Raw genomic sequence first — 23,170 nt, 5'->3', positions numbered from 1 at the left:
TTGGAAGATTTGCATAACACCTCCCAAATATTCATGCAAAGAAAGAAGGCATAACTTTGATTCTCGCTGTGGTATCGTTGCCGCCACCGTCATGTCGTGGAGACGCTGTGTGTTTCGTTGTGAAACCGAAACTACTTTGTTTGGCCTTCCAAAAGAGGACATGACTAATAATCAGTGGTTAAGTTGTATTTACAACACTGTTCCAGAACAGTTTAACCCATATATTCGTGTGTGTGTGCAATGCATTTTACAGAGGACGAGGACTGTTTCCTGGGAGAGTAGCCCACAATGCCGGTTTTCTAACAAATAATGCTGACTCAGCCTGTAAGTACGTTTTCATATTTAAAGGATCTGCCACTGATGATTCAAACGCGAGTTTTGGGCAGTGTAGAGTAGCGCTTGTTGTTTGTCGTTTCTCCAATCACAAATGCAGACATGGTTTTATGTTTATGCGGCACGATGCAGCGCAATCCGTAAAAGGATAGTATAAGTAATTATAATCAGTAATTATGTCCCCACTGGATGCTACAAATGCCTCTTTTGTAATGGGTTTTATTGGTTTTGTCTCGTCGCACCGGGACATGGCATCACAGTATGGTAAGCAGCGTAACATTTTCGTCACATGCTTGAGGTTATTCTGTCAATCACAATGCACTGGATAGCTGGCCAATCAGCGTACACCTCGCTTTTCAAAACGATGAGCAATGATGAAAAATCGACACGTTTCAGAAAGGCGGGCATAGAGGAGAAACAATAATGTACAGTATGTGGAAAATAATGTGTTTTTTGAACCTTAAACCGCATAAACACATTTCATTACACCAAACACAAAATAATGTTCATTTTAGCAACATCATATGACCCCTTTAAGGTTCAAAAAACACATTATTTTCCACATACTGTACATTATTGTTTCTCCTCTATGCCCGCCTTTCTGAAACGTGTCGATTTTTCATCATTGCTCATCGTTTTGAAAAGCGAGGTGTACGCTGATTGGCCAGCTATCCAGTGCATTGTGATTGACAGAATAACCTCAAGCATGTGACGAAAATGTTACGCTGCTTACCATACTGTGATGCCATGTCCCGGTGCGACGAGACAAAACCAATAAAACCCATTACAAAAGAGGCATTTGTAGCATCCAGTGGGGACATAATTACTGATTATAATTACTTATACTATCCTTTTACGGATTGCGCTGCATCGTGCCGCATAAACATAAAACCATGTCTGCATTTGTGATCGGAGAAATTACAAACAACAAGCCCTACTCTACACTGCCCAAAAAACTCGCTTTAAATATAAAAAAATATAAAATATAAAAACTCTTTAAATATAAAAAACGTACTTACAATCTGTGACAGAGGCAGGGGGCTAGAGTGAGGAACGGCCGGAGGGCTAGAGTGAGCAGAGGCGGCAGGCTTGATAACAGTGCGGCCTGCGGATTCGACGAAGGACGCTTGCGGCAACCACATGTGATGACCCCGGGCTGGACTCCGCTTCGTCCACGGTGAAAGCCGATCCGGCGATCCACAGCTCAAAGTTGTTGTATTTCCTCAGCAACCAGCACGGATCAGCTCTAGGCATGAGGAAGCAGATATCGTCCTCTTTTGGAAGGCCAAACAAAGTAGTTTCGCTTTCACAACGAAACACACAGCGCCTTCACAACATGGCGGCCGCAACAATACTACAGCGAGAATAAAAGTTACGCCTTCTTTCTTTGCGTGAACATTTGGGCGGCGTTATGCAAATCTTCCCAGATAGTGACGTAGGTATGTGGGGGCGTGTTAGAACGAGCCGTTTTAGGTAGGTGTGGCTGACTCTTAACTTTTATAAAGAATATGTCTTTGGATTTGAGACTTTAGCCTTTGCAACTTTACAGATCTTCTTTATGCACCAAGAGCTTGTAACACTCCAAAGAGAAAGGAAAAATGTAAATAGCATCATATGACCCCTTTAAACCGCATAAACACATTTCATTACACCAAATACACAAAATAATGTTCTTTTTTTAGCAACGTCAAATGACCCCTTTAAATATATAAAATATATCATTTAATTTACAAGCAGCTTTGCTTGGCAACAAAGTAAACTTCTCCATGTAGGTTCAGAACATCATCTAACAGAAGAGAAAAACAAGTTTAGCCTTTCTTCTACTCATTCGAGATGCTTGGGTCACGCACATGATGCTCGCCAGAGGTAGGTCAGAGCGTTCGATCTGGTGAGAGGATTTCAAAAGCGTGGGACCCCACCCCACGGCTCCAGCGGAAGAGTCTGCACTGATGTAAGACAAACCTGTCTCCTCTTTGCCTTTGTTTTCACTCAGGCCCGACGATTCTGCAAAGCATTCTTAAACGAGATAGGATCACACACACACTTAGGGTCTAATGATAAGCAGCTGCTGCTTAAGTGATTTCAGCGCTTGTGTTTTAAAAACATGGTCAACTCCAATGTAATCCACCGTTCCACGCTCTTGGAAGAGCATAGTTGCACTGAAAACCTGGACAAGAGAGAAAACGGAGAGACTTTGAATGGCTGTCGTGTGTTCGAAATTGTTCCCAGTGACCTGACGATTAGTTCTTGCACTAACCCTGATAGAACATCGCATTATGACTGACAGACATGAAGAGCTTAGCGAAGACGACAGAAAAAGCATAACTTAAGGAGGAGGGTCAAATGTGAAGCTGGATTACAAAGTCATGACTGAAACAGTGATCACATCAAAGTAGGCTTTGCGCGGAAATTTGATGCTACGTGACAATGTGAGGTTTTGTTCTAGGAGAAGTTCTCCATGAAAGGAATCCAGATTAACTGGCCACACATCAGTATCATTTAAAATCAAAATTCACCCAGGACAGCGAACGGTTGGAGGACACAGTCTCAGAAAACAACATGTCTTTTTCCTTTCTCCACAGCTGAAGAACTTACAAAATGTAGGTTGATGAATTTGATTAGCGGTCGAGAATGGGACAACTCTGTAATGCTAAGTAGCCTCAACTGGAACACCCAGTTTATGGTAAATTAGGCATTTAAACGTTTCCCCTCCTCCTCTTTTGATAAAATTGGCAGATAAATCTGTATCAAGTTTGTTGAGTGAGAAAGGACGCATTTTTATGCAAGGGTGTCTGTACAGCATCTGGGTTTATTAGCAGTGTAGGTCCTGACACACTCCTCTGAGGTTTTAAGTCTGTCTGTCAGGAGTTTGGCTTAACAATCCAAAGAGTTAGAGTTTTGTTTTCACATGAAACACAAAGCCAACACCTCAGGCTTTTCACTTAACCTCAAAGGTCCAGAGTGTCTCAGGCCTGGCGCAAATGTTAAAATAAGGTTATAAAATACAGGGCATGGAAGGAAAGCGATACACAATTCCAATAGGACTATTATATTGCTCTTTGCAGACAAATATAAGAATTTCGTTTTTCTATTTTGCTATTGTTTCTAGGCATGGGTGACATCCAACAGCTAACTAGTCAGTTGATGAAATCGTATAAACGTCCTCCTGTGTTTATTTAGAGAAATCACATACACATAGACAACACATCAACACAATGTTGCAACGTAGATGATACAACTAGAACTGCTGGATGCTGTTGTTTTGGCACATTACATTTTTATATGGCACCATGTTCTCCTTGTGTGTCTGAATGACTAGTTGATTTTGGAAATGTGTAGTTTTGCACATCCCTAATTTTTGCTTTCACAATGCAATGTAAGTTTGCGAAGAGTGCTGTTTTAAGGCACTCACATGATCTAAGTACACTCTTAAAAATAAAGGTGCTTCAAAAGGTTCTTCAAGCGATGCCATAGAAGAACCATTTTTGGTTCCACAAAGAACCATTCAGTCAAAGGTTCTTTAAAGAACCATCTCTTTCTTACCTTTTTGTAATCTGAAGAACCTTCTTTCGCCACAAAGAACCTATTGTCAAACAGAAAGGTTCTTCAGATGTTAAAGGTTCTTTATGGAACCATTTAGACAAAAAGGTTATTCTATGGCATCGTGAAGCACCTTTATTTTTAAGAGTGTATGTCAGAAAGCCTTTAAACCACTAATGGCACATGGAAAATGCTGGGGGAAAAGGTCAATATGCAAAGTCATAACTTTCCAAATTAACAGATTTGTCAGTTCACTCAAAACAAATTTACAAGCTACAATAAGCGTTTTGCACATCAAATACATGGCAGTATTCCTTCACTTAAAGTATTCACAGTACGTGACCACATAAATTGATTTTTACAGAGCTAAGCTCTCACTCAAATCCATGCTAAACCAGCATGTCTGTGCATTAGCATCTACAAAATAGGCAGTGTGTGTGTATGTGAGAGGGAAAGTGTAGGATCTTACTGGAGCACATGTTGATCTCTGTCCCACGCACACCATAGTAGCCTGACGGACAGGCATGGAGACACTCGCCATACTGCCTCATCCTCTCCCTCCTCAGGAACAGGAAGAGCTTGGGTTGGCAGTTCATACACCCGTTGTCCTTGGAACACACCGAGCAGCCTTTACAGATGGGATAAGCTCCATAGGTAGCTGCAATGAAGCAAGACACAAAACAGATACTTTTACCAGCTAATAACACCAAGTAACATCTTGACTTGCCAACATTCTTAATTACTTTACCACATGTCACTTGCTATTTCAGTGAAACATTGGTGATAATTGATCACAAAGTAAAAATAAAATACTGCATTCAGCTATTTATGTGCATATACTGTAAAAGAAATGAAGTGCTAAAATGCATTTAAGATGCAAGTTTACTGACTTCATTGCATTTGTTGTAAAATATATGCATTTTAATAACTTACAGTAGAAACTGTCAGATTGTCTGTATTTGCCCTTGCATGCAATCTGTTTTCCATTCTAATATGCAATAGTTAAACACTGACACTTGTGCAAATGTGTATTGAATAGTAAACCAATACAAATGCAAAAAAAAATTCTGAAGCTTTCCTAAGAGTTTGGTGGAAGATGCTGAAATACATGAAGACTGCATCCCATATGAATTTAATATTAAATGCTAGTTTGTTTGCTTAAATACAGGACTACTGGCAACTCTAATCTTGACCTACTGTAGTAAGGATACACAGAATGTACAACGCAAAAGCACATTTTTACCCAAAACAACTTACTGTACACTTTCACTTACTGAGGTTAAGTGCCTCGCTCAAGGGAACATGGTGATAGCTCATGACTTGTGTCTTGCAACCGAACCAGCAACGTTAAGTTGTAAACCACTACACCACAGAGCAAGCTAACTGCAAAGTGCTTTGTTGAACGGTTAAATGTGTGCCACTATAGAACTGTCACAGACATTTTCATTGACACATAAAACTTTCACTGACTAAAGAAACTGTCATTACTGTGACACTAGCGAGGCCTGACGTTTTTGCAGAGGAAACCATTTTCAATGTGAGCAGCACAGTGATATGATTCAATGCTCAACTCCTGTATGTAGAGTTCAGACAGCCGCTGAAAGCCCAAAACCGCATTGACTCTGAGCAGGATCATGTTGCTGGTAGAAGACAAAAGAGCCAGTAACGACCATACTGTTTCACAATAAAGGTCTCTTAATGTAAGTTCCTTAGCGTCCTCTTTACAGGAAAATGTCCTTGGGCGCACACAATAGCTGCAAACCAGAGACATTGCTATTGATTGAAGCCAAGTTTTAAATATCACAAACCGAGATAGAGTAACAGTCCGAACTGGACGACCCACCACAATGCTTTATAAAATATCATGCACTTCGCTGACCTTTTCCCCCATTCCCTTTTTTCCCATAATTTTTTCTTCAGGCTGAATAAATAATTGAGCATGCAATTTCAGCATGGCTTCTAAAAAAAATATTTTTTCATGTAATAAGTGCCATTTATAAACATTTTCCACAAAATTACACAAGAGAAATCTTCGAGAGAGATGGACAAACCACACAAGAGGAGTAAAGGTTTGCTATTTAACACAATTCTTAACATTCTCATCTTTATCATTGTGTCTCAATTCGCTTCTTAACTGAGCAATTTCTAGTCAATATCTCGTTGTCCTAAAAAGTTTGCTCAATGGAAATTCCCAGAATGCACCTTAAAATCAGTAAGCACTGGCAGCTCCCTGTTCCCTTAATGCAAATATTGTCGTGTTTATGTCAATGTTCAGGTGAACGAGGTCCTTCCTAGTGCTCAAAACTGTATTAATGATATACTTGGGGGCGAAATGAGACACAACCTCGTGCTTTAATGCTAATGTACCATTTCAAATTTTCAAATTCGATAAAGGCCTGAAAATGTTACTTAAAAACAACTGACTGCTTGAGAGCAGAGCCCTAAATATTTTCTGTTTTATACAATATACAATTACTTTTTTATCTGTTGTAGTGGAGGTAGTTCTTTAAAAAAATCAGTGATGTCAAATTATAAAAATACGTTTGTAATCATCAGACAACATTTATGTTATTTATATCCCACACAGGCAGTACTGTGCTATACACACAGTCAAATTTACATTGTAACAATGTAATGTTGCCAATCATCTGGTCTGCAAAAAAAGTCCAAGAATTGATTAGGATGTCTACATCAAGAGGAAATACGTACAGTATTTTTTTTTTGTATGTAGAGTATCATGCTGTTTTCATGGTAACAAAAAATAGACAACTTTATTGTGTAGCTTGTTTCATGCCACGTGACCTCAGTGTTTTTGTGATGAGGAAATGAGCTGGACACATTTTTTCCCAAACCACACGTAAAGACATATGGTATACAGTTTGAACATGTTTATAGAAACCTGACATTCACCGTAAATTGGTAAAAATCTCCTCGACTCAGCCCACACATTTCAGACCTGATTGCGATCGTAGTGCAGAGAACGGGCAGAAACTGGGACTGGCGTGAGGTTGGAACATCAAAAAGCTGAGAACTATCAGAGTGTTTCCCTTATTGAATTTCCCTAATTGAGGGTGGTATGGCAATATCACAAACCGTTTCCCCTGTTCCTTAATCATAGGGGTGTTATTTCTTTCATCCCACTGTTAGAGCTGTTTCAGCAAAGTCTTGCGGCAGTTAAATGATTTCTTTAACTGCTGCTGTCAACATGAGTTTGAACAACATTATCGACCTTGAATGATCGAATCAGCGCATCGATCGCCCGGCACGATCATGCCGTTTCCCTCGTTGCCTTGCGTTTGGTTGTTATCAACTATATTGCATGACATTCAGACCTGTATTGATGGGATTGTGCTCTCACTGGTCTAGCAATTATCAATGGAAAGAATAAGAGACGTAAGACGTTTTTTACCTCATTCGAGATTTTTGGATCAGCAGCATGTCTGAGGACGGCTTTCCCAGATCTGACCACAGGCATGTCAAAAAGGAGGCTGGGATCTAGTGCGTCTAGGGCAAGGGTGTCCAAGAGCCACCCTTGAGGGCCCAGTGCTTCCACATTTTACGGAAATCTTTTTACCGCCAGCTGATTTATACCTGAAGCTATGACTGGAGTCTTCCATTCCGCATCGTATTTTCGTCAATTCATGGAGGGGATCAAATTCAAGCTCTAAGCCAGAAAATTTGATGGCTTTCCAATATCACTGTCAAATCAGGTTTTAAAGAGACACTGGGTCCCAAGAGGGGAAACAAACAAGAAATAGTGCCTCAGTCGGACCCTATTCATATTCTGCATTCAACTCTATTTATGCTTAAACTTGAGCTAAATAGTTAAAGTTATGCCAAAATTATTATGTCGCATTTATGCACCTTATTTGTGCAGCAATTTGCCCCGTCGTCGTTTAAATGAAAAAAGTCATGCAAGAAAAACCGAACGATCCAAGTGGCTTTCATACATGTAAACAACATCTCCGGCTATGTTTTTAAGTTACTCTAGAATACTAATTATCTAAGTGTGTCGGTCTGGCAGAATTTTGAGTTCTATGTAAATTACAGTGGATAAGCCAAATTTGGCTGCTAAGAGTGCTTTTTGTTCCAAGAATCAAACCAGCATGAGCTTTAAACTTTACCATAAGTCTGTCATGTTAACCTGCTGAAGTGTAACTTACACTGGCAAGCATGTATTATGGAACTAAAGAAGAATTATTTCTTGTTGATTTTTTTTAAAAGAAAGAGGATCACATTTCTTGTTATAGCATAGCACAAATCCACCCCTAAATTCAGGCTTGCACTCATAGTCTCGATTTCTCACCCAAATTTCAATTTGTGTATCATTATTAATAATCAAATTAAAGGAAAGGATAATATCCCTTCAGCAAACTAATACAAACAGACGTTAAAGGAATACTTCACTCAAAAATGAAATTTCTGTACGCCTTTCTTTCACAACATTGGACCTCACTGAATTTTAATGTACGCACAAAAAAATGCAGAGACATTTTTCAAAATATCTCCATTTGTGTTCGAGGAACAAAAGTCATACAAGTTTCAAACAATGAGGGTAAATCAAAAATGTTTAGGTGAACTATTCATTTACGTAAACTGTTGATACGCGTATTAGATGTGCACATCAATGGCAGACAATTTACTGAACTTAATATACACAATTAATCATTATAGGTCAAGGCAAATTAAAGCACATTTTCAATATACGTAAAAAATAAAAGAATCAAAATCACAACTTGTGAAGAAAACAACAACAGTTAACATACTTTGCTGAAACTGATGCATGCAATTATTAATAATAATAATGCTGAAATACAAATTCTGCAGCAAGAACTTTCTTCATTTAACTGGAGCATTTGTCAACCTCTGTTGCAAGTGCATGTAGGTACAGTAATATGAGATGGCCTGTGTAACACATTGTATATTATAATGGATTATTACATTTCATAATCGATGTAATTATGTAGCTTTACATCCATATTCAGTAAGAAAATGGGTTGCAAATGCATTTTGACCTGACAACCTGTGCACTCTTTGAACTGCCCTTTCCCTACTTTTCTCTCTCATCTATAATCGGCACATCACTGTTGACATCAGCTCTCAGGAACATCAAATGACAGGTAAGGCATCCATCTGCTGACAAATATTCATCTGCGGACAATAGTGCAATGAAATGTAACTTAAAAGGAGTGAAATATCTGTCCAACAATAATCTGTGCTAGTTTCACTGTGCCCAGTTTCTGTGGGGAGACTGTGGTTTATTCAGGTAAACGCAAAATTCTTGGGCCTTCATTCATGCGAATCACAAGCTCATAACACAACATATGACGGCATTGTTAGAGTGTGTTGCCTTCATTCAGCTTTGGCTGGCTTTGTTTTGAATCCTGATCAACAGTAATTACAGTGTGAGTGAGATCCAACAGAAAAAAAGAAAAAAAAACTCTCTAAGGTATGTTTAAAGACTCTCAAACAACCGTGACGTTCATCGCCTTGGGCCAGCAGAGCTGGGAAGAAATGGCAAACCCCCACCTCAGACAAACACTGCCAACAACTTCCAGTGATCTCTCTTTCTCACACTAACAAATGCCTATGACAGCATCCCATGACATCATCCCCTGTCCCTACAATCTCGATGATATCATGCGTCATATGATATGTCAAGATTCAAAAGCTGTAAAAAGTTAAAATACAAAAAAAAAAAACTCTGAAAGGGGACGAGGAAACCATGAAGAATCATTGTATCTGCAACACTGAGGCTAATCTGATGTCCGTCCAACTAGTGAGAATTGTTTGACAAATAGAAGATTATTCTCTGTACCTCTTCGCACGTGGCATAACACTACTACTAAGTTAAGTGAAAGTGGGATCATTTACAGTCGGATTCTTATTAATATTACACATAGATTTACAGATGATTTACATGACATTGTTACAATGTACTCAAAGATTTTGAGGTCTTAGCTTGGTGTTTTAAAGTTGAAGGCACCAACTGAAATTGCAAAATTAATGATTTGTTGAGCCATAAGTTGACATGTCAGACCAATCGAATAAACAAGAGGAATGAATCTCTTGCTTCAATGCATGGGATAGCATTTTTTTATTATTATTTAATGTTAAAAATGTTACAAACTTTACTTTTTATTTTAGAATTATTTATATATTATTATAATATTTAGGCTATTAATATTTTTATATTTTATACAAAATATTTTTAATTTTACTACTAATCATTTTATTGTCATTTTTATTAGTTTTTATATATATATATATATATTTAGCTTTCTTTTATTTTTATTTCAGCTGTTGTCATTTTAGTACTTCAACTCAACTTCAATTTTGTTCCAGGTAGTTGCCAAGACTACATTTCTACAAATGTTTTTCAGTTTATGTTTCTTCTAATATCTATATTTTAATTTAATTCAGCTTTATTTCAATTAGCAAAAATTATTTTTAAAAATTTTAGTTAACAATAACAACACTGCTTTAAACCACCAATCAAAATCCACCACACTGATCTATCAGAGCACAACGTAATAAAATACGATCCAATATACTAAGACCATTCAAAGTTCAAAGTTGTTATTGAGCAATAAGCGTCCCATTACTGGGAATGAAGTCAGTCTTCATCGCCTGGATCATTTTGAAATTATGTCATTATTTACTCATTGTGCCATTCCAAACCTGTATGAACCTTCTTCAGTGGAACACAAAAGGAGATGTTAGGCTGAATGACAGCCTCAGTCACAATTCACTATTCAATTGTAATCTCCACTTGTGGAAGGAAGAAAGCCATATGGCTTTGGAACAACATTGGGTAAGTATTTTTGGGTGAACCATGCATTTAGAATCAGAAACGCTTGTCTCTTATAATGGAAAAGAAACTGGTAGTATGCAATAAAACTTTCAGATCATCCACTAAAAGTGTGCCAGTCCCCACATTGTTCCACATGGTTGAAGACAGTACATGGAAAACTGCATCAATCCGCCCGCATTTGTTGCATGTGACTTTATTTGTCATGGTCATTGGGTATGGAAATCACACTTTGCTGAAGATTAATACACCAGAGCCAGAATGGTGGTATATGGCAAGAGTACGTTTTACTCTACAGGCACATTTCTCCTCCAATTTAGCAGAAAATATGCTGGACTTCACCTCCGACTAGTTTGCAGCTGGAAATAGTCAGGATTTAGGCATCCATGTCCCCCCCAACTCCAGTTTACTTTAACAGATTGTACTGTATGCATATGTTTACAATTTAGGGCAATCCCATTACTTATAATGATTCTGCACCATGTGTCTGAGCAAACACATTTGTTTCACTGCACTGGCTTATTAGCTTAGTGAGAGTGTTCCTGTGATACAGGCCCGGGAGACATGGCAAGCACCGATAGGTTTGTTGATTGGATCACTGCGATTGAATCGGTGGACTTGATATCCAAACATACCTTGTAAGCTCGGGCAGCTGGTACTGGTGTTAGTGTTTGCTTGCAGTTGGCGCAGGACAAAAAGGGATTCAGAGGACCTGAGGGCAAACCTGCTGACGTGTATGCTAATACCCTGGCATGGCTTTTTAGTCCGCAGAGAGATTGTAGAGCACACACACATGGACTGATTATTGTTGACTTGTCTTACTCATTCAAGTAGTAATAAATATGTTTTTTTAAGGTAGCCAACAATTTAAACTCTGTCTCTAACACTGAGCTATAGTGTTTCCTCATTGATAAAACATTTATTAATTTATTTACTTGATTAAAAGTCTTTAAAGTTTGGTGTTCATAACCAAAAGGTTGCTGGTTCTATCCCTGCGAGGGATGATACATGAAGAAAAGAGTTTAAAGAAACAGATTTAAAAAAGGAATTGATTAATTAATTAATTAATTAATTAATAATAGATAACATTTTGAAAAGTAGGTTACAAAGACACACTTAATTGTGAATAAGAATTTATATATATAAATATATATATATATATATTCTACAAATCTTTGTTTATCTTTGTAATCTTAATCAAAAAGCAATATAGTTAAACAATAATAAATCAAATAAAATAAGGCATATTTTCTTGTTGGATATCCTGATTAACTCTGAATTATATAACATTAATGGGTAGTGAAAAGTGATTCGCATTCAATTCAAGTAGGCTGCAATTAAGTATGAAAGAGTTGCCATATTGTAAAGTCCATTTGAAAATTCCCATTAAAAACTAATACAATTTTAAAATACAATGAATAGTTGTTCATATGCTGCAAGCCTACCCAGACACCCTTTGAAAATGCCTTTAGCTCTCAAAGGAACAATGGGTGTTTTGAATGAGAGATGAAATAGCACTTTGCCTGCTATGCATCTCGTAAACACTAAAAAAGACTGCTTTATGTGTGGACCAAAGATGTGCAGGTGCTGTAAGGTGCAAAAGGCAATCTGTCATGACGGGCTGTGTGAGAAGATATGTTTTATGTTTCTGCACAGCTCACTATTTTTTTGCAATGGAATTTGGAAGTCAGCAACTTTTTCCACTCCATGAATTCTTCTCAGAGTGAGATGTTCTGTTATGTTCTCAGATCTGTAGAGAAGAGGTGAGGTGTGGGTCTGAGGAAAAAAAAAGATCAAAGAAAGATATACACCAAAAAAAAGACCAGATTGCATCCTGAATATGAACTGAATTTTATTATTTTCTTCTTCCTTTGGCATCATTAATTAGTTAATGATTATATTTACATTTATTAAAATTAATTAATTTATATTAAACTCTTTAATTTATGCTTTAAAATACCTTAAAATGATAGCAGTGTAAAGAAAGTGGTACAGAAGCAAAGACAGGAGGTTGGTGGTGGAGAGGGTGGCAAGTGGAACGGCTAAAATTAGCACACCTGTTGGCAATTTATCACACATAAACCTCACACCTAATTTTCACACCTGTGGCACAATGGGTTCCGAATCCCGCAATTCAGTCACACATGCTGTTCTACACACATGCTAAGGAGTTAGCAGTGAGTTCCCTGCATGGAGAAAGAGCAACGTCACGGCCAAAGATCAGAGAAACAGCGTGCCTGGGATTTTTTCACACCATTGAGCATTAGTGGACCTAACGAGACCCTCCTTTTGCACCTGCCAGTGATCCAATCTCATGCCACTTCATAATAATACCACCGCAATCCTACAATCCAATACAAAGTTATGCAAGAGTGATGATTCACCCAAAAATAAACATTCCGTCATTTACTGACTCTCATGTCATTCCAAATCTGTATGACTTACTTTCTTCTGTGAAACACAAAAGAAGATATGTTGAAGAACTTTGGAAATTCATACAAATTTAGAAGAACAAGAGGGTAAATGACAGAATTGTTTTGAGTGAACTATCCCTTTAAGATCAAAGGTATTGCCCCAGGTTAAGGCTAGAAGGGAGACCGCTGTGGCTACTGGGCATGCACACATCAATATAGTGTAATTTTTGTCACACGGTACAACACTCATTATTATTTTTGCATTATTGTAAGGTGTAGGTTTAGGGTTGTGGTAGGTGTAGATGATAATAAACACAATCTAATAGGTAGAAAATTAAATTTCATTGTTAGTTTCAGGTCTGAGATGTATCCCTTCTAGCCACAACCCATTGCCCATGATGCACTTTACCACCACTGACACAGGAAGTAGAACTACATTCATTTTAAGATGAAAAAAATCTACACTTAGGAAGTAGTTCTCAAGGGGGCCTTGGAAAACTTTCAAGGGGCCCTCAAGATGCCTTAAAATTATTTCAAATATAACAGAACAAACAATGAAAAGCCAAAACAACTACAACTCAAGATATGTCTTAATTTACTTTGTCAGTAACTGTTTATTATTTGAAGAACCAGGATTCCCACAGTTCCCCAAACATTTATGAGGAAGTTTAATTTTAAAAGTGATTTCCAGACTTGGAAAAGTAAAGTAAATTAATAAAACTCTTAACACACCATAGAATATATGTTCTTCTAAAAATGCCAAGCTCTAAAATTCCTTCAAATATTGTAGGCCTTGGAGTCAAAAAGGTTGAGAACTAATGCACATGGGTGGTATTGGTGGGTTTCTGTGCGGTTGCCACCCACCGGTCTAAATGATATTCTGCTAGATATGAGTCGGTTCTGGGTTTTTTTCCTATCATTTTCTCATCTGTCAGCAAGTTAAGAATGTGAATGATTCCTCAAACTGTGTAGCTTGAGAAATCATTCACATTCTTAACTTGTAAAATGAATTACATGATAAGTTTAATACTAACATTTAAGGGAATCTCTGTTCGAGCATTTGTAACTGTAAACACCTCTAAACTAACCTCTAAACTAAGTTTAAAACTATGAATGCACATAAAACTCACCCACACATACATATGCGGACACACTACCCAGCAGACCTCCCTCTAAAACTGCATTGTTTGCCTTCACGCCTGAATCTGTGCTATGCTAGGAACATGAAAGGTATTACCTCATTAACCCTTTAACGAGACCTCTTCTCCACCTCCCTGGCTAAACCCTTCCCTACCAGGCCAGATCAGAAGTGATCCATAGGGTCAAAAGTGGAGAGCACCACAGGGGTGGCAGGCAGAAACATGCCGAGGAACCTCATATGGTCCCAACCACTGAGAGGGGACTTCAAAGCCTGATGCCCAAGACTGAGTCTTCTACTCCATAAATAGCTGCAGCAGACCCTCCATAACTTCTATTGAGCCAATTAAGAAAAAATTCAACAGGATACCACGCAACACCCATGCCTTCGACTTCAAAAATGGCACGCATACGATCAGAATAAGCCTGAAAATAACAAAAACAGGTTCTACAGTTGCGGTTTCCTGCACACATGGGTGGCACAATGTATAAAATCTGCGTGTATTGTTACAAATTTGTCAAATCCCTGTGAAAACCTGGCAAGCGAGGACATGCCAGAACACTTCCAGATACAAATGAACAACAGGGCAGGGTTTTATGTAATGGCCGCTTGTCTCATCTGCTCCCCAGGGCAAAGCTTACACTAAAGAGCTCTGTGATAATCACTCAACTTCAACCTCTTCTTGCTCTTACCAAAACAGACCTGTCTGGCAGCCAGATACATCTCAGATACGGCCCCTGTACGGCCCCGTACTCCCATAAACACGTTGCCCACATCATGCAACTTTCTCCTTTTGCCTTTGACACATGAAAGCGGTGTTGATCTCGACAAAGAAGTTTTATGCTAAAAATGTTTATTGACAAAATGATAATGCAACATTGTAATCATTGTAAAGATAAATGAACTATATACACAACATTAACATAATATTAAAACTTACACTACTGTTTGAAGTCAGTGTTTTTTTTGTTTTGTTTTTTTGGGGAGAAATCTGTAAATTGATCTAAATTGATCAAAAAAATCGGTCACTTTTAGACTTTTATAATGTTACAAAATTTCCTTTTTCAAATACATTCTGTTCCTTTAAACGTTCTATTCATAAAAGAAAAAAAAATCACGGTTTCCACAGAAATATTAAGCAGCATAATGGTTAATAATAAGCATATTAAAATGATTTCTGAATAATCATGTGATGCTGATGACTGGAGTAATGGGCTGCTGAAAATTCAGCTTTGGCATCACAGGAATACATTACATTTTGAAATATATTAAAATAGAAAACAGTCGTTTTAAATTGTAATAATGTTTTTACTGCATTTTTGCTCAAGTAACTTCAGCCCTTGTAAGCAGATAAGAGACTTCTAGCAAAAATATAGAAAGAACCTTACCGACTCCAAACTTTTTAATGGCAATATACATTTTCATTGAAAATTAACCAAATACACAAATTAACTTGAACTATACATGCTAGTTAGAATGTGTAACTCATTTACGTAAATTACTTTGTTCGTAAAGAAATATCCAGTCTCTAAAGGAAAGTAATTGTTTATGCTGATAAACAACAGTTCTTTGATTTTTCAGAACGTTAAAGAAATTGTTTACATGAAGAAATTGTTGACAAAATGCGCTTATATACTAAGATTAAAACTGATTGAATTTTAATTGACTTGATTGAATTTGCTGACTAAATAAAAAAATTTTTTAAAAGAATGTGCAAAAACAAAGACAGACTCTTGTGCATGTTAATTACAATGCCAAACTAGTAGTGTCTATTACTGGAGTGTCGCCACCAAATCCATTATTAGCACATGAACATGAAAACTACATGTGACCCCTGCCTGCGGATACCTCCAACGTAACGTCCTCTCCGTGACAGCTGTTTACACAAGAGAAGACGGTGTGCTTCTGAGGTCTGGCTCTGGTTCAGATAAAATAATACACAGTTGAAGTCAGCCAAGATGTAACACAAGTGGATAACTGAGAGGATGAAAAAAGGAGGCATTTGTGAAATGTACAAGGATATTTTCTCTTTCCCTTCCTCCCTAAACTTTTCTTTACCATTCTCCCCCGCCTTTGGCCTGACCCCCTCTGAATATCTACTACTCAGTCGGTAGTTAAAGATAAATGGAAAATAAAGGGACAAAAATAGAGATATACTGAAGTCGCACAATGCATAAACTCACCACAATTGAAGTCCTCTGTGTTCTGAAACTGAAGAGTCTGAGGAATGCGTTTCAAGGCCACATGCACATTAAAATCATGACTCTAGCTTGTGAATTTCCCCAAATTACGCGCAACAGATTATAAAGCACAAAACAGGGCTTTTCTTCCTCAGTTGTTTCCTATTTAGGTGGCACAATGCCAGACTACAGAGCATTAATGCACACGAACCGGCATCACCAAAGACAACACAAAAAAACAGACAGCAATAACTGCTGCAGTAGACTGAAACTTCCTGTTATCACACAGCTCGTTGGAAAACTTGATTCTGATTCGTCAATCATTTTTTTTATAATGACCATGTAACTGTATATCATGATACAATGATTTGAACTCAAATCAATATTGAACTCCTTACATATTTAACTGCAAGTATTTAACATCAATACATCAAATTAAATAAAAAGAGAATGATATAAGACCCTCCATTTGGGGTTGGTAAGGATTTTTTATGTTTTTGAATAAAGACTTTCATGCGTACTGAGGGTGTATTTATTTAATATTTTAAAATACAGTAAAAACTGAAATATTGTGAAATACTTTTGTACAATTTAAAATAACCATTTCTAATTTAATATATTTTAAAATGTAATTTATTCCTGTGATGTCAAAGCTTTTTTTGCAGCCATTAGTGTGACATTATCCTTCAGAAATCATTCTAATAGGCTGATTTGCTGCTCAAGAAGCATTTCTTATCATTATTAATGTTGAAAACAGTTGTGCTGCTTAATATTTTTGTGGAACTGTGATACATTTTTCAGGATTAAAACTTAACTTAATTTCTTTATTTAAAAAAAAAACAACAACAAAAAAAACTTACTGACCCCAAACTTTTGAACGGTATAGTGTAAGCTTAGTAAATATTTTCCTGACATACATCACTGTGCACATATATATATATATATTAGTAAAAGTTTATTTTTTCTCTTGAGGGAACAAATACCTCAGTCTGTGAGAGAGAACTTATAAACCATTTTAGTGATGGCATGATAGTAATGAAGTAAACTGAGCATTTTATACTCCTATCCATAACAAATTCATAAGATTGACACAGAATCGCCCATTCATTTCCCATTTCCCACTGCAAAATGCACACAGCTTATTATATAATAGAGAACAGAATGTTTTAAAGACCTTTTTGTTTAGTTCTGTTGCATTAAGCGAGGTCGCATATGACTCACGACTCCGAACAAATACGCTGATTACAGATACATGTTGGCTACTGCTCACAAACCGCTGACACTCACTTTCTCATCAATGGCTAGTGACCCTTGAAGACCTCTTCACATCTGAGATGCATGCTGAATCCTCACAGAAAGAGAGTGAGGGCGGGAGAGAGACAAAGAAAGACAATGAGCTTAGCGCCAGGGCACTATAATGACTACCATGCCTGGCCTTGATTAAAAACACACCAGGGCTTCTGGGTTCCACAGGCAGGCAGGCAGCAGGCAGGCAGCAGGCAGGGTGTCTACCTCCCTTCCAAGTTCTTAGAAAGTCCAGACGTCCTCGACCCAGACCCACAATGAAGACGGGCACAATGACAGGGCAAAGGGGATGAGACCCAAGCTCAATCCATGGACAAATTACAAGCAAGTGGTGTAGCTTTATTGCCCCTGACCGTCTCACTTCCGCACCATACTGAAAGCAAGGCGTGTGGATGGCTGGTTTGATGTGGTGTGGATGCGTAATTAGAGGTCCTATCAAGCGCAGGGGAACAGAGGAGGCCTGTCCATCTGTCGAGTGTTACTGGGATGGGGAGGGGGAAACGGCAGCCCATTGCTCCCCCTTGTTGTTGTTCCAGCGATTTGTGTAGGCGTGGATGTAAATATCCATCAGAGCTGGAGACAGACCTCACACGCCTGCATATGTATGTGTGTTTCTGTCTGAGGAAGCCTCTAGAGCTCATGTTACAACAAGGCTTCAGCGATCGATTCGGACTAGGTACAATAGGAGGCCTGCACACACACGGACCGATGTTCTCTCAAAGGGCGAACATAAATGCCGTACGGAATAGAACCTGGCAAGGCCTGGGAACACAAAGAGCCTACTCAAGGCAGTTCGATTTCTACAACCCTTCCAAAGCACTTTGAACCACCAATTAAATTCTTCAAAATGTCCAGCACACTCAACTGACACTCCATTACCCTGTCTGTGCTCTCCCGTCCTTTCTCATATAGCTAGATCAGGATGGGAGGGGAGGGTGATTCATAGGGAAGTGAATGGTACAAGAACTTCCTCACTGCCTACTTATCTACATAGACAGCTACATTCTAGAACAGCATTCTATCTAAAACATAACCTCCAAATGATCAGTGATTTGGAACGCTCTACAGAAGGCAAGAATTTGTTAAAAACCTCTCAATTTTAATGCAACACTATGGATTCATGTGCATACAAGTATATTTACCAATTTTCTTGTTGCAATCCATTCTACAATTGGCTTCTACATGAAGGCCAAAAGCAATGCAGTCTTGTAAAATAGGCAAAAAATTAGACATCTCAGAAGGAAGCATAATCAAGATGCATATTTTTCAGAAAAGACATGTTGGAAATTCACTTTTGATGTCTTAAAATGCTGGCTATGGAGGAAGCTCGCTAGGTTTTGGAACAGAGCGAATATCTGTCACAGAACAGGCAAAACGATGTCCGTGACGTGCACAATGTTTGTCTCACTTCATCAAGTGTCCAGATGATACCAAGTAAAACCAGTACTTGATGTAAAAAGCAATGCTTTTGAATAGCACGCATGGTACAGATGTGCGAATGTACATTACACGTTCTTGCATTCAAAACCAAAAAGACAGGGTGAAACAGAATGCAGGGGGCTACTTTCAACTGGACATGCCATCCTAAAATGGTGACAAATTGAGACAATGGAAAGGCCAAATACAAATTAAAAGGTACACAAATAAACAATTAAAAATAGCTCCGATGAAATTTAAAAATGCATTCAGTGTGAACAGCCCCAATGAATTCGTATTGTTATTCATCAAACACCTTTCAATACTATTTAGTTGTCATTGTATGACTCAAGTTACTATTTTAAACCATTTGTTCAATGTTAAAACAATTTGTGTTATGTTTACATCTTAGAAACAAGTCCAGTATTCAACAGTTTTACTGCTCAATAACCTCAAGAGAATCAAACTCAACAGGCCTGCCATATTTAGTAGCCTTATAAGAAATGCATTAAAGTAAAATTACTTCAGGGGGCTGGCTGTTGAGGAAATAACAGAGGTGAACATATAAAAAACACCTCCCTGGAATTTAAAAGGCACACTGGACCTTTTGTCTGTGGCACCACGGTTTTCAATCACCATCGGGAAATATGGAGCGTATTATAATACGATTCATATAATAAGTCTATTTTATTTCACATTTCCGAAAATGAACTTTTACAGTGTGGTAAATTGTAGCCTGAGAGGAAACCATCTGTTTGGCATTTAGCTTTGCCAACATATGGGATCTTCTGATGACAACGATTGAGGCCAGTGGTGAGGATCCCCATGTGTACGTTACAATAAAAAAAAAAATTATATGAACGCACAATGGGTATTTCTCTGTTGCGACATGACAAATGAAGGCGTGGAAAGTGTTACAAAACCTTTCTCAGCTGCACGCATTCAATGCTCATCAGTTCTCTGCTTGGAACATGAGGCAGCACCCTGGTGACGAGGAAAGCATTTGGACACAAGACGCCTGGTTTTGTGCAAAACTTTGGACCTGTTTAAATGAATTATATTAGTTAATTGAGTTAATAGTAAAGAGGATGTGGACAGTCTTTTATTACTTTTCTATGCAATCCGACTTACCATTTCTAATGAAAAAAAGAGTGGACCCCACTTGTATCGATATAAACAAGCAGCACATTGTGCAGACACACTCTTAAAAGATTCCAAAACGGGTTTTCGCAGTGATGCCATAAAAGAACCATTTTGGCTCCCAAAATAACCTTTCAGTGAATAGTTCTTAAAAGAACCATTTTTTCTTAATTCATTGTAATTGTATTAGCCTATTTCCAATAAAAACAACCTTGCAATGAAAAGGTTCAATGGATGTTAAAAGCTCTTCATGGAACCATCGATGGCAATAAAAAAAACTTTTATTTTTAAGAGTATACAGGATAGCTGAAAGGGGAAAGTGAGTAACAAAAAGAGAGAAGGAAGTCTCATCATATATTTGTTCCCTCAGAACACCAAAATATTTAATCCGTCTCAGGTGATGGTGCTCCAACCATCTCTAACTGATCTCCTCAAATATGCCATCCATCCCTCCCTCAGTATAAACTCTTCGTCTAATGATGTTCTCTCTCACGCACACTCAGTTCTCAGAGATTCACCAAAGTGATCATGCCACAGATCGACGGAAGGCGACAGGAGAGGGACACAGAGGGGCACAACCAACTCTGTCTAACCTGCTGGAATAAAAAAGTCACTCCTGGCCATAGGAGAATGAATGGCTGGGTGAGAGAGTTCAATTGTCGAATGTCAATTCCATAGAACTTCACTTAAATTATGGATTAGAATGAAACGACATGTCACATTTTCCAAAAGAAGATTGGCAGAATGCTATTATTATTTTCCTTAATAAAGAGACTCTGGAATCACCCATCCTGTCACTTCATCAGAACATTAAGTGGCATGAACATAGCAAGAGCCAACATTAACACTTACACCCATAAACCTGGGACCTTGGGTAAACTTGTACAAAGCATAGCTCTAAACAGTTTTTGTCATTACTCTTTTTTTTATGTCTTCCCGAACAAATTTGAATGACCTGATCACTGTAAAACAAAGAGGCCTTTTACATCCTACACTCTGCTCTTGCCGTTTCAAACTCAGTCCAGGTTTTTTTTGGCATGCAGCAAAGACATAGTTTACCCAAAAATGACAATTCTGTCATCTATTGAACCCCATTTCAATAACAAAAATAAAAAAGGTAATTGCGACATTTTATCCCACATATTGTAAGCTTATATCTCGCAATTCTGAAGAAAAGGTCAGAACTGTGAGATGCTAACTCAGAATCTTTACTTTTTCCTCCCAATTCTGTGTTGTTTATATATTTCAATTCTGAGTTTAAATAAGAAAAAAAGTCAGAAATGTGAGAATAGTTCAAGGCGCCGTTATTTATAACAAATTAAAGGCGTAACGTAGTTAAACAAGACGCCAATGAAAGAAAGATACCTTTAAAATAAAAATCTTCACGGATGATGGTACCACAACGCGCATTCTCTGACGGAAACTGATGCTGAAAGCCACTTCTAATGCAACATTCTCTTCTTGAAGGCACTACAAATTCAAGTATGCATGCCAAAAATAAATAAAACAAGAATGTGTGCATTCTTAAAAACACCTAATTATGTGAATAACTTTAAAGGATCTCACTTTTTACATTTTGGCAACATACATGTGGAAGTCTAAAACTTCGAGAAGTTGCAGTGCCCCGAGGAACATCACTGAACCCTTGCAGCAAGACAGCGACCTCATCCTACAAAAATACTATGGTAAAGACAGTTTTTCGCCAGAGCATTAGAGTTACAACTAGCAATTCATACTGTTGTAAAACAGTGGAAGCTTGCCGCTGCTTCTATCAAAAAAGAGTCAAATCACAGAAAGCTTCTGAAAGCGTACGGTTACCATGCTCATTTTTGGTAGCGTAACACCAGGTGGGACAGTCCCTGTCATACGCGGACCGTAGGTCTCGCTGTGTAGAAGCGTCAGCTAAATGACTAATTAGACAATTAATAAAGCATCTATCAAAGCCACATTCACGGTGCCCTCACCTCTTTTGCTTCTTCTCCAGCGGTGAGACTGCTGCGTCTGACAGTGGCTGTAGTCCACACAGTTCAACACGATCAGCGCAAATGAGAACAGACGAAACTGCATCTGGGCGGCTGTAGGATTGTCCCGACTCGCGGAAGAAAGCGTCAAAGGTACTCGCCGCGAACCTGCAAGGTCTGTATATGAGGTTTCAATATGTATATTTCTCCACAGAGGAGCGGGAAGTTGAGGAGTCCGGACTCAGTTGTGTCACACATTAGAGGGGTAGAGAAAACACCATCTTTCACCACCGGTTAATGTCATTTTAGAGCGCGAAACGCGCTTTTTATACTCTAAAAAGTGTCGCGTTATTGTCTGTAAAGAGAGAGAACGCTTTTAACTTGAGGTTCTTTGAGTAACAAATACAGCGTGATGGATCAACGTGGTTTGCGAGCGAACTATTTCATTCAAAAGAACTTGAATCAGCGGATCTCCAAAAGCGCACGGGACGCGGTGGATGCCCTCAAAAGTCGATGCGAGGAGCGAAAGAAATATACCTGCGCGGGTCCAGTCCAAAAAAGAGAAACTTTGCCTATTCATCGAGTTTCTTCCGACTGCCAAAGTGGACTTGGAACATCCAGCATCCCTCTCGCAGGAAAAGTTTAGTCCCTTCGTCCCCTAGACTGAGTGAGAAAACACATGGACGCAATAGTCTGCACAAGCTCTAGAATAAACCCTTGATGTGCATGAGGATGTGTGTGTGTAACTGTGGCATGTGCTGCAGTGCTCGGCTGGTGATGGAGTACCACTCTACTGGTGCTGATGCTATATAGGCACTGCTGTCACGTGGAGACTCCAAGACCTTGTGGGGCTTTTCGGAGCACTTTCAGAAGCCCCTCGGTCAGAGAGAGGGCTGTTTGCCCACCCTCCTTGTTTAAGTTTTAGAAGATGA

General features: G+C 38.4%; 1 protein-coding gene across 1 annotated transcript in view; it reads right to left on the bottom strand.

Moving 5' to 3' along the window:
- The window catches only part of LOC107600624 (R-spondin-2-like), a 62,103-nt gene extending 39,136 nt beyond the window's left edge, over positions 1-22,967 (bottom strand). The window contains exons 1-2 of the mRNA XM_016292561.1: positions 22,242-22,967; positions 4,343-4,531 (exon numbers count right to left, since the gene is read on the bottom strand). Of these exons, the coding sequence (XP_016148047.1) occupies positions 4,343-4,531; positions 22,242-22,344 (292 nt within the window). The 5' untranslated portion in view covers positions 22,345-22,967. The remainder of the gene's footprint in view (positions 1-4,342; positions 4,532-22,241) is intronic.
- Between the last annotated feature and the right edge of the window lie 203 nt (positions 22,968-23,170).

The sequence above is a fragment of the Sinocyclocheilus grahami genome, unplaced genomic scaffold (genome assembly GCF_001515645.1).
Source record: "Sinocyclocheilus grahami isolate Dianchi unplaced genomic scaffold, SAMN03320097.WGS_v1.1 scaffold288.1, whole genome shotgun sequence".
Taxonomy (NCBI): domain Eukaryota; kingdom Metazoa; phylum Chordata; class Actinopteri; order Cypriniformes; family Cyprinidae; genus Sinocyclocheilus; species Sinocyclocheilus grahami.
This window is presented reverse-complemented; position numbering and strand designations above follow the sequence as displayed.